Source organism: Melanostigma gelatinosum, assembly GCF_949748355.1.
Source record: "Melanostigma gelatinosum genome assembly, chromosome: 10".
Lineage (NCBI taxonomy): Eukaryota > Metazoa > Chordata > Actinopteri > Perciformes > Zoarcidae > Melanostigma > Melanostigma gelatinosum.
Window position 1 is genome coordinate 20,270,765 of NC_136643.1, and position 12,715 is coordinate 20,283,479.

The 12,715-nt window shown below is 41.4% G+C and overlaps 1 protein-coding gene across 1 annotated transcript; it reads left to right on the plus strand.

The window, feature by feature from the left end:
- Window positions 1-4,952: 4,952 nt before the first annotated feature.
- On the plus strand, window positions 4,953-5,889 carry LOC306783606 (olfactory receptor 4E1-like; the record flags this gene model as incomplete). The annotated part of the gene is made up of 1 exon (XM_079277313.1): window positions 4,953-5,889. The coding sequence occupies exon 1, from the start codon at window positions 4,960-4,962 to the stop codon at window positions 5,887-5,889; it is 930 nt and encodes a 309-aa protein (XP_079133439.1). The 5' UTR covers window positions 4,953-4,959.
- Between the last annotated feature and the right edge of the window lie 6,826 nt (window positions 5,890-12,715).

Consider the following 12,715-nt stretch of genomic DNA (forward strand, 5'->3'; position numbering starts at 1 on the left):
CTACTACAACTATGACTTCTACGACTACTATTACAAATATCACGACTGCTACTACTACTACTACTTATTATAATGCTACTAATACTTATACTAATAATACCTCTACTTCAACTACAACTTCTACTACTATTACTACAAATATCACGACTTCTGAAATTTGTTTAAGCTACAGAAATTGTTCAAATATCAAAATGTTCAGCTCTTTCAGGAGAGGGGTGCTTTGACTTTTCATATTTGTAATCTTTAAACTTTTTGAATTAAGCTTTTTGCAATTTTCTTTTGAATGGGATCTCTATGGAGAAAATCTTCAAATCATGTTATACTTCAACTTTCAAAGCCTTCTTCTTCCTCATACTTTCAGCTACAGACACCATAGTTAGACATTTCAACGAGAAGGTTTTTCAGCAGTGCAGTTTAAATGCTTTCGGGCTTCAACATTTTTCAGACAGATAGTCTCCCATTTCTTAATTTTCAGCAATTTTTTCACAATTAATTTCAGCTTTCAGCATTCCAACGCATTTTCAGCAGGAAATGCATTTTCTAGTATGTATATGTTTTTTGCTCTGATCTTGTATGTAATGCAATTAGTGCCTTTAATCATGGAAACTTGTTAAACATCATACAAAATAGTGTCCTGACATGCAGACACACAACCACCTCTCTTGCACGCATCAGAAGATGTAGAAGATTTAAAAAAATAAATTGTTGTCTTAAACACGGCGCTTTTGTTTGGGCCTCATTGTAAATGTAATAATAGAATATGCTTGTTTTTAACATAGCTGCTCTTTGTTGTCCTATGCTGTCTGGTAAAAACACACAAACTAAATCTTGATAAGTTATTTACTGAGGATTAAAAAAGCTGCTCGAAGCAACATTATACAGCGTGCTTTCAGTTTTACTGAGTAGAATGAGGAGAGATTTCTCCTCCATTCATACAAATAATCCAAGTAATGCTTAAATGTTTAGAATCCTTTCAACATGACTACATTCAAAAAACAAACATCCACACAGATGCTTTAATTGATTTTGTCTGATAAGACCTGGTGTGAATATGTACAGACCTTGCTTGATGGAGAAATAACTTTAATTCACTCTAGGCGTTCTGTACTGATTAGGAATTTTATGTAGCCTACATGCTGTCTCGAAAGGCATCTCATGTCTCATGGTAGAGATTCACTGTTGATGTCTGACTCCATTTCCCCCTGCTGGACCCTGGCTCCTTGGACCAGTAAGCTGCCCAGCAGAGCCCCAGCTGCAGCCCCAACAGCTGACCTGGTACTCATCCCTGTAGTCACCCTGGAGGAGCTAACAAGAGCCCCAAACGCAGCTCCCAGCGCAGCACCTCCCAGCGCAGCACCTCCCGCCCTCAGCCACAAAGGAGTCCAGTCAGCCTTAAGTTGCCACACTTGGTGACCAGTCTCCTTCTATGGACCCAATAAGAATCACTGTATTAGTATACGTTAAGCGCACCATATCTTACACTTGATAAAAAATTCTTAGGTGTATGTAGTGGAGGAAGCCGGTCATAGGAGGCAGAGGAGGCTGCTCCTCTATTTTTGAGAAGCAAGAATAGGATCAAAATATAAATAAGAGTAATTGCTTAAAATAAACCATCACCAAATCAATGTTTCACTTCTAAAATATTTTTCTCTCTAAAAAAAAAAAAAAAAAATGACATTGTGGAAATTGTGATTAAAATGAGTCGACACCAATATCAGCAGGGTGGGCAAGAAAGTGGATGTGGGGGGCAGAGGGGGACGGGCTCCTGCTGTTCTTCCTTAGGGCGGGGCCTCTTCTATCAAGTTAATGAAATCCATTTTTTTCACGGCCAGCCAGTACAGCTGACATAGAGGTCCAAGACTGCACCAAAAATGGCGGCGTAGGCTCGAGAGTGATCACTCGTGTAACTTAACATTGGTGGAGGAGAGATGAAAAAGAGAGCGGGGAGCGAGAAGGTGGACGTATTCAGATAAGTAATCACGTCATGAAATACTCCGCACTGGCAGCGAGGCCGTGATTATTTAACTGGGATATAGTCCGCACTTACACGCCACGTGTGTATGAAATAAGCGTAATGGCGTATATATGTGTGTGTGAGTGTGTGTACGTGTGTGGGTTAGTTTGGAAAGAAAGGAAAGAAGAAAAATAAATAGTAGGATCTCATTACAAGGCAAAAGAAGAGAAAATAAGAGAAAAAAAAAAACACTCAAACAAGGCAGATCCTCAATGCCGCAGTAAAATACGGAAACTGCTTCTCTATCACACAGAACCCCGACTGGCGAACTTAGATTCGGCCAGCCACGGTTAAACTGATAAGGTCACAATTACCAACTTCGCTCGCGGTGATGATCCCTAACACAACGCTATTGCAGCAGTATGGAACACAACAATAATAATTTCTGCACAGCACTAACGGAACTCAGCAGTCTGTGAGCAAACACAAAAACACGTTATAACAATACAGTAACTTCAATAAAACAAAGCAAGGTATCAAACACATTTTGACCTAACTATGCTCAGGCACCAAGCCTCTTACTGTGAGACGACTTCGTCGCGGTCGGGTTGGTCCTTCGAGTTCCTTCGTTAAAACTCGGCTCCGGAGCTTCGGTGCGTTGGAGGTGATTCTGGTTTTCATAGATGCTGTGACATCAGGCCGTAGAACAGGAAATCCGCTGCGGTGCCTATGGCCCTACATACAATTTATTGAAATTGATTAATTCATTGATTATTTAGTATTTATTTCTGATTCAAAACCACAGAAATTTCTGAGCTATTTCTCGAACGACTCTTCAGGTTCTCAGCTTTCAGGTGATGTACCCCACTTCAATCTGGCATATACTGTTTACCTGCTACCTCCCCCTAAAGATCCCCCGCCCCCCAAATATCCCCCCATGAAAATACAAAAACTGGTCTTTGTGGGTCTCTAAGGGTTAACAACAACAGAGTATCACCTTTCAGTAGAAAAAACGGTATTTACTTTCACAAGGAGGAACTTGACAGATGGTGCACCTAATCACCCATGTGGCCTAACACCTCTTCTAGTAATAGCTGCATGTGAAACTACAGGAACAAAAGACATGTATGTCCAGCTAAACAGGTCATTTATACACTTATTACCAAACGTTTGTGCTTTAACGTCATATGCATTGTGTCATTTAAAATACAGTGTGCGTGCAGCTATGCACATATGTGACAATTCAATCAAATAACACATTAATTATTAATATATCATGAAATCTATTCTAATTTTAGTATAAAAATAATAAATGGTTGCAACCTGAAGCTGCACACACATGACCAAAATGCAGTGGTGAGCCGTCAGGGCCAGCAAGGTCTTCTCTGCTGGCCCTGACAGAATCACAAAGTCATAGCTATTTTATCATTTAATAATTTTTCATAAATACACTACATGTATGATAATTTTTTCCGCATTATCTTATTTTTTCATTGCACAGCTACTGTCTTCCTCAGTTGCTCTGCTTCAAGTGCAGCTTGTTTTAGGTAGAGATTTTATCCAATCAGATTTCACCTCTGTGTCTCTAGGTAAGAAGAGAGGCCCGAGGCCTGCAGACTCACAAGTGAATCCATGTGCAGTTTAAGTGAATGGGGACGATATTGTTGATTGTCATAGTGTTCAACCAATCAGATCTTTAGTTTGACATGTTGGGCGTATTCTTTGACGTGCCAGAGCCTTCTAGCTGGCCTAGCCATACGTGATTGGTCAGTGGGCTAGCCTGACATATTGGGCGGTGACAATCCCAATATCTGCTGCCTCTGTCAAGCGGACATTGTCAGCCCTCAAACGCATTAAAACGTATTCAAGAAATACAACTGGGGAGCCTCGACTGTCTTCACTGGCGTCCATGAATCGAGAAGGACTTCTTACTGGAACTAAAACACACGGATGTACTGAACAACTGTGAGATTAAACTCTTTGTTAACAAAGAAAGGAGGATGGACGTTTGTCTTTAAGTGAACAACAGCTTTGGTAAGTTAACTGCATCTGCGGTAGCTTTAATATGCTTGTTTATATATTATTATTTGGACAACTTGTTTTTATGAAGATGGATTTTTGTTTGGTTTTATATGTGATAGGAACTATTGTTACGTCCAATGTTGCTCTGGGGACACATTTAGTCGGTGCCAGTGTTGGCGACTTTCCAAACCCTCATGGCGACTTTTTTTGTCAAAAGCTAGCGAGAAATCTAGTAACTTTTTCTAGTGTTGTTGGAAACTTTTCTGGTGTTTTGACTCTGACGTGAAAGCACGTACCGTTCTGCACTGACGTGAACGAGCAGCGGGTGCTGCCGCGAGCCGCCCCAAAGCACTCTCACATCAGCCTCGCGCTGCAGTCAGAGAAGAGAGGAGACACACTCTCGGCGTATTCATGTATCTGCACTCTGCAGTTAGTGTATTTATAGGTGTTGCGCTTCATTTTTACACGAAACAAATAATAACCGTAGCAGTGGCGTCATAATGAGGTGTTTCAGCTGCAGGACAGCAGTGAAGGCCCAGGTATAAAATGCACGGCCCGCCACTGCCAAAATGCAACCAATGAGATAACGACACTGTTCCTCTGCAAAACTGATTTATTATTATCAGAAGGCAGATTTGATGTGATACATATTTTGCATTTGTAATGTAGCTGCAGATTTTTTGGCAAATGACCCAATAAATACATTTTCTATTTTATTTTTCATGGTGGAGAGATTAGTCCGCTGGTTGTTTGAATCACTCACATTCAAGTGTTCCTGGACCAGTAATCAGAGTTTGAATTCCCAAATGTGTTGTTGTCATAGTCAAAGCTGTGACTAATAAGTGGTGTGGAAGGAGACCAGAGTCAGAGCAGACAGCACCTTACTACCTAACGTCTTGCTCTGTAACCACTTAATGTAGGTTGTGACACCGGACAGGTAACATTTGAATGTTTCAAAACTGTGATCATTTGCTGTGTAAATCATGGATAATGTTTCTGTTGTGAGAATTTTCCTTCTATCAGGTACAAATGAGACAATGCATTACAGAATTGCTATCTTTTCACTCACTTTACTGTATTACTGGGTTATTTTGTTTTTGAATACTGCTATCATCATGGTCATTATCTTAGATCAAAACCTACATGAACCCATGTATATCTTGTTGTGCAGTTTTTGCATTAATGGACTTTATGGGACCACAGGTTTCTACCCCAAATTCCTCTTTGATCTGCTGTCTTCCCCTCAACAGATCTCATATGAAGGATGCCTTTTACAGGCTTTTGTCATGTATTCATTTGCTTGTTGTGAATTATGCATTCTAGCAGTTATGGCCTATGACAGATATCTGGCTATATGTCGACCACTTCACTATCACTTTGTCATGACAAAGAGGAGGCTCTCTCAGCTGATATGTTTCTCCTGGCTCACACCTTTCAGCATCTTTTCCATCAGTATTTTTCTAACATCTACGATGAAGTTATGTGGTGCAAAAATTCCAAAACTATTTTGTGTGAACTGGATAATTGTCAAACTTGCTTGCCCTGACACTGAAACTGTTGCAAGTAACATTCTCTCATATGCAACAACTATCATCTATGCATGTCATGGGTTATTCACAATTTGGACTTATATGCATATGATTAGAACTTGTGTGAGGTCCAAAGATGACAGGGCAAAGTTTATGCAGACGTGTGTGCCTCATTTAGTCTCTTTAGTCACATTTCTTGTTGTAATAATTTTTGATTTGATGTATATGCGATTTGGCTCCACAGATTTACCTCAGAGCATTCAAAACTTCATCGCGATAGAATTCCTGCTCATTTCTCCTGTGTTGAATCCTCTAATATATGGCTTTAAACTAACAAAGATACGAAACAGAATTTTAGGTTTAGTGAATTTTGACAAAAAATGACTGCTTCCAATTCATTTGAACTCTGTATTATAATTCATGTTTGATCGAAGGAAGCAATGCAACAGATGTAATGTTGTAATGTATACACAGCATCTAGCTGAAGCTAATATGCGGCCTCTGTCCCTGGTTAGGCAATTCAATGTAATGTGTCAAAGCAAGATATGTTATGTTTGAGTTTTCCTGAAATGTCTGCAGAATGTCCCATTTTTTTCTTCTTGTATGTGGAATGGTCTCAATATATGCTTACTAACATCGTATTTAACTTTCACTTTTGCTAATATGTATATGATTTTTGCTCTGATCTTGTATGTAATGCAATTAGTGCCTTTAATCATGGCAACTTGTTAAACATCATACAAAAGAGTGTCCTGACATGCAGACACAACCACCTCTCTTGCACGTATCAGAAGATGTAGAAGATTTAAAAAAATAAACTGTTGCCTTAAACACGGAGCTTTTGTTTGGGCCTCATTGTAAATGTAATTAATAGAATATGCTTTGCACAACATAGAGCAGCCATGTTAAAAACACACAAACTAAATCTTGATAAGTTATTTACTGAGGATTAAAAAAGCTGCTCGAAGCAACATTATACAGCATGCTTTCAGTTTTACTGAGTAGAATGAGGAGAGATTTCTCCTCCATTCATACAAATAATCCAAGTAATGCTTAAATGTTTAGAATCCTTTCAACATGACTACATTCAAAAAACAAACATCCACACAGATGCTTTAATTGATTTTGTCTGATAAGACCTGGTGTGAATATGTACAGACCTTGCTTGATGGAGAAATAACTTATGGAGTCACACTTTAATTCACTCTAGGCGTTCTCTACTGATTAGGAATTTTATGTAGCCTACATGCTGTCTCGAAAGGCATCTCATGTCTCATGGTAGAGATTCACTGGTGATGTCTGACTCCATTTCCCCCTGCTGGACCCTGGCTCCTTGGACCAGTAAGCTGCCCAGCAGAGCCCCAGCTGCAGCCCCAACAGCTGACCTGGTACTCATCCCTGTAGTCACCCTGGAGGAGCTAACAAGAGCCCCAAACGCATCTCCCAGCGCAGCACCTCCCGCCCTCAGCCACAAAGGAGTCCAGTCAGCCTTAAGTTGCCACACTTGGTGACCAGTCTCCTTCTATGGACCCAATAAGAATCACTGTATTAGTATACGTTAAGCGCACCATATCTTACACTTGATAAAAAATATGTACTTAGGTGTGTGTAGCAGAGGAAGCCGGTCAGTAGAAGCAGAGGAGGCTGCTCCTCTAGTTTTGAGAGGCAAGAGGAGGATCAAAATATAAATAAGAGTAATTGCTTGAAATAAACCATCACCAAATCCCTGTATCGTTTATAAAATAATTTTCTCTCTTCTTTGAAAAAAGAAAATCCATGGTGGAAATTCTGATTAAAATGCGTCGACACCAATATCAGCAGGGCGGGCAAGAAAGTGGAGGTGGGGGGCAGAGGGGGTCGGGCTCCTGCTGTTCTTCCTTAGGGCGGGGCCTCTTCTATCAATTTAATGTAATCCATTTTTTTCACGTCCAGCCAGTACAGCTGACATATATGGGGTCAGATCAGTCTTAATATTTGCAAATGCACACAGAAAGACTCACAAATGCAAACAGAACAATTCACAAATACATTATAATGCACACATGAATAAATAATATTCATATAAATGTCAAAAACAAATCACAAATATATTTCTGCATTTGTATGTGGATTTGTCTATTCATTGTTTGTACCATATGGTTTACACACACGCGCTGATGTGATTGGTTGAAAATGAGGCTGACATCTGATTGGCTACAGATTGGTCCATGTTGAAAAAAACTCATTTGCGAATCCAGCCACGTCAGGGGAGTCTCCAAAAACCCACACACAAATGTGGAGCGATCCACAAACAAAGTACTCCTTTAAGATCTTGGGCTGGAGGTATGCCTTTACTTTTGCTAAAAGTCTTAACTGGAAGAAGCTAGTTTTGACAACTGAACAAATTTGCTCATCAAATTTGAAGGACCACCTAAAAATCCCATTAAGATTCTCAACAAAAGGTCAATTGTGAGAAGCTAAAGGGCAAAAATTACCAACAGAGTCATTCAATAGGTCAGGTCGTCATTTTGATAAAGAGTTTAAATCCATCCAAGTTTTTGATATAACACTTCAGCAAAGGCTCCAATGAGCCTTTTTATCGGCAAATAGATTTGTACATCAGCAGTCAAACAATGAAAATGAGTATTATATGACCTCAAGGGCAGCAAGGAGGGGGCCCAAAATGGAGCCGTGAGGAACCCAAACAGGTAAGTGGGGCTGCAGCTGAATACTCACCGAGGCGAACAGAGAAACTCCTGTTCATCAGGTATGACTGGAACCATTTGAGGCCAGTACCTTTAATGCCCACACATTGTTTAAGGCAGGGATTCCCAAAGTGTGGTGCCTAGAGGCAGCTCGCGCACCCCCAGGGGAAATGCAATGGTGGTCTAATGGTGTAATAATTAATATTAAATATAATTTTCACAAAATAAAAACATGAATGTAACAGACTGTCTCATGTTTGTCGTTCTGGTGTTGACGATGATATGTCCCTTGAGGGTTGCCGTAGCGAAGGCGCAACCCCCGCCTCTGGCCAAAGGAGAAAACAATAATAAAGAGAGTAGCCGTGGGCTAATACAAGATGTCTAATCTCCCGACTCCAGTTATTACTGTATGATAAGTGCCCTTATACACGAACCCAAGACGCTCGGTTACATGAATTATAAAAATTCCCCTTGTAAGATTTCAATTTAAAATTAAAAACGTACAATTTAAAATAAATGCACTTCAGCTCCTGCCGCCAGACTGTCTTTTACGTACAGCTAGCCTAGCTTGTACAGCTAACTTCATTCATGCGTGGTGTGCAGTGAGGTTCTGGCTAACAGCTGTCTGAAGCACTCTTATTTACGTCGCCACCTGAACACCAAGCATGCCAGTGCAAGTCAAAAGCCCCTTAGCCTACATTTTTTATATCGAAATTGGAGTAACAAAACAGCCAAAAACAACTGCAGTCTCATTCTATGTATGGTTAATTGTAAATTAAATGTGATGCAATCTGCCTCTGAGCCTGTGCGTGTGTCCTCGCCATCCTTATTGCTCTTTAAAAGTGACGTCTTGTGTAACTGAAAGTTATTGGAACTTTGTTGCAGTGTTTCAGGGCGTTTTCACACCTTCAGTTCGTTTGCTTTGTTCTGATTCAGGGTTTAATATGATACAATGTTGCAGTTGCCCCTTTGTTCGGTTTGTGTTCACACTGCAACATTTAACAGCGGACTAAATATTGTAAACAAACGCCACGCGGGAGCAAACTGTTCTCTCATTGGTCCGATTTCTATGAGGCTATAAATAGGCTCTGTTGCTTCTTTTTTTTTAAGGTGTGGGGCAGCGGTTCCCAAACTTTTTAGGCCGCGCACCCCCTTCTACATCCCGACCGGGTTCGCGCACCCCCCCCCCCCCCCCCCCCTTAATAAAAAAAAAAAAAAAAAGAAGCAATAGAGCCTTTTAAGCCTTCATAGCCGCATAAGAATCGGACCAATGAGAGAACAGTTTGCTCGCGCGTGGCATTTGTTTACAAGATTTAGTCCGCTGTTAAATGTTGCAGTGTGCACACAAACCGAACAAAGGAGCAACTGCAACATTGTATCATATTAATCCCTGAATCAGAACAAAGCAAACGAACTGAAGGTGTGAAAACGCCCTGAAACACTGCAACAAAGTTTCAATAACTTTCAGTGACACAAGGCGTCACTTTTAAAGAGCAACACGGATGTGAGGACACACGCACAGGCTCAGAGGCAGATTATCACATTTAATTTACAATTAATGAGCGACTAATGCAGCCAGGATGTCTTCGGACAAAGCATCGATGCGGTGCGTCACAGTGTTGTTGGACACCGGGATCATGTCCAACTTTTTTGCTTCTTTCTCCCCAATCATACATTCCACCATCTCTCTGGCAGCTGGTGAGCTCACGTCTTCAGCGATTGTGTGCGGTAGCCCCTTTCTCGCTATTCTGTAACCAGATATGAAGCCCGTAGTGCGTCATTTATAGACCAACACATGAATGAGACTGCAGTTGTTTTGGCTGTTTTGTAACTCCTCCAATTTCGATATTAAAATATGTAAGGGGCTTTTGACTTGCACTGGCATGCTTGGTGTTCAGGTGGCGACGTAAATAAGAGCTTCAGACTGTTAGCCAGAACCTCACTGCACACCACGCACTGTGGCTTTGGGCAATCTGCGTTGCCAATCCAAGTGAAGCCCAGACACAGATACTTTTCATCATATTTCCTCTTTTTTTCCCAGTCTGCGCCGTCTCATCTTCCTCTGACTCTGGCTCGATTTCTTCTCCCGGTCTCTCCCCAATAACGCACCTCTCCGTTCCCCTCGCCTCCGATTCCTCTCTCTCTCTCTGTCCCTCTCCTCTTTTACGACTGATAGCTTCAGATGTCCCACCTGACAGTTTTTAAATTAAAATTAGATTTTTTTTTAATATTTAATATTATTACACCATCAGACCGCCATTACACTTTTCCTCTCGCGCACCCCCTAGAGGCAGCTCGCGCACCCCCAGGGGTGCGCGCACCCCACTTTGGGAATCCCTGGTGTGGGGGATTGGTGGTGCGTGAACCCGGTCGGGATGTAGAAGTGGGTGCGCTGCCTAAAAAGTTTGGGAACCGCTGGTTTAAGGCATGACCAAATGAGTTCCCTGAGTCAACAGTTAAGCGAAGATCATTCAAAATTTTTCAAAGAGTTGTTTCAGTTCTATGGGGCGATTTAAAGCTACACTGACTTTTCATAAATGTCACGGTTAGCTAAAGAATTGTTTGCAAATCGACTAAACAATACTTTTAGACAGAAAAGGTAGCTTGTTGATAAAGCATTGAAGAAAGTTTTGCCGAAAAGTAGGTGTTGGCCACACAGCTTGGCTGAGCGCAGATAGGGTTGATTGTAGTATTGCACTCCTCCCCTAATACAGTTTGCAACAAAGATTTAATTTATCTGTTTGGCGTTACTAATTCGATTGCAAATAATAAAAAAACATTTTCACTCACCTTCTCATGTAGCATGATGTCATCATCTAACACAACCAGTCTGTTCTTTTCTGTCTCTGTAAATGAAAGAGGTAAAATTGAAATGATGACACCAGAATCATATCACTCAGGATTTGTGCTGCTCATGAGTTTGTACTCACTGGGTTTAGTCTCTTCTTCTTTATGGTGGCTCAGATGCACCGCGAACGCCCATTTTTGTTGTTGGACAAGCTCCTCTGACTTGACGTCCGTCATTGTTTTCCTAAGTTGGTTAGCTTTTGTCTCATTTCTTCTATCAATTTCTTTCTTCCGATAGTGCCGCTGCACCCCTTCGATTGTGGCCTTCAACGCCTTCTTTGTGTCTTCATTTTCTCTCTTCAGCTGTTTAATTGTCTCTTCAAGCTCCTTCGCTTCTCTTTTCTGATTGATCATTTGATCAAGCGCTTTATCTATCTTCCCATGCTTTTCCTTAAAGGCTGTCGTCTCTTGCTCTTGTTCCTTCACTCTTTCCTCCAGCGCTTCCTTTTCCACCTCACTGCTTTGCTTTGTAGCTTTAATCACATCATCTTTCACAGCACATCTTTCACACAGGCTTGTTATCATTTTTTCTTTCCCCATAATGACTTGTTTAAGCTGGTTGTTCTCCCTTTTAGCCTCCACTAATCCTCTGCCAATCTCTTCTTCATAGTCTCTTGCTTTCCTCTCCTCTGACTCCCTCGCCGCTTTCAGAGCTTCAATCTGCTCATCTTTCTCTTTTGCTGTTTTAATCATGTCCTCTACTATCCTCTCCTTCTCCTTGGCTGTTTGTGTAAGCAGATCAATGTCCCTCCTCGCCTTCTTGAGCTGTCTTGCTTTATTTTTGGAGCTTTGATCTAGCTTTTGGTTGGTTTCTTGGAGTTTTATAAAACTACGCAACAAGTGTCCAGTGTCATTCTCCACCTCTGTTTCCTCAATCTTTGCCAGCAGTTCTTGAACCTGAATATCTCCCACCTTGTTTGAGTTATCAAAAACATGATATCTATTCCCACATTTGTCCACCAACCACTTAAGGGCAGGCCAACTCTCTATGTGCTCCTCAATGGGAGTGACTCCCAGTTTGTCTTCCCAAGTGAACAGCACGATTACGCGAGTCCACCCCCAAACCCCAAGCAAGCTCAAGTGTTCCTCCGCTCTCAACCGGTCCGTTTCAGTGAAAGTCTCATCGCTGCGTACGACCACCAGGACAGAATTGGGAATGGGAGCCCACAGAGAGACACTGTGACACATCTGCTGTTGGACCTCCCGTGGGGTGTCTTCTGAACAGTATCTCCCATGCCAACCAGGCGCCTCAACCACAGTGACTTGCCTTTTGTGAACGTCTCCCCGCCCCTCAGTGCATTGTGATGTTGGAAGTCCAGCAGGGAATACTTCCTTTCCAAGAATCGTGTTACCAGCTTAGCTTTTGCCAACTTGCTTTGGTCCCACGATGAGAACTCGAAGCATTGAGATCGGAGGAGAATATCCTGGATCAAAAACATGCAGGAGTTAGGCAACAATATTACCTTGGAACAATCTCATGTTTGTATGCACTTTGAAAAATGACAACGACAAAGGGATCAAATGGGATAGATGAGGGGTACCTGAACTCTTTCAAAAAGGGAAAGCTTTGTTTTAAGAAATTTCATTGGATATTACTTGGACGAACCAGAGAGTAGTATTAAAATATAACTTTGCCATGCAATAACTTAATATTTGGCCACTTGGATGCAGCAAAACAA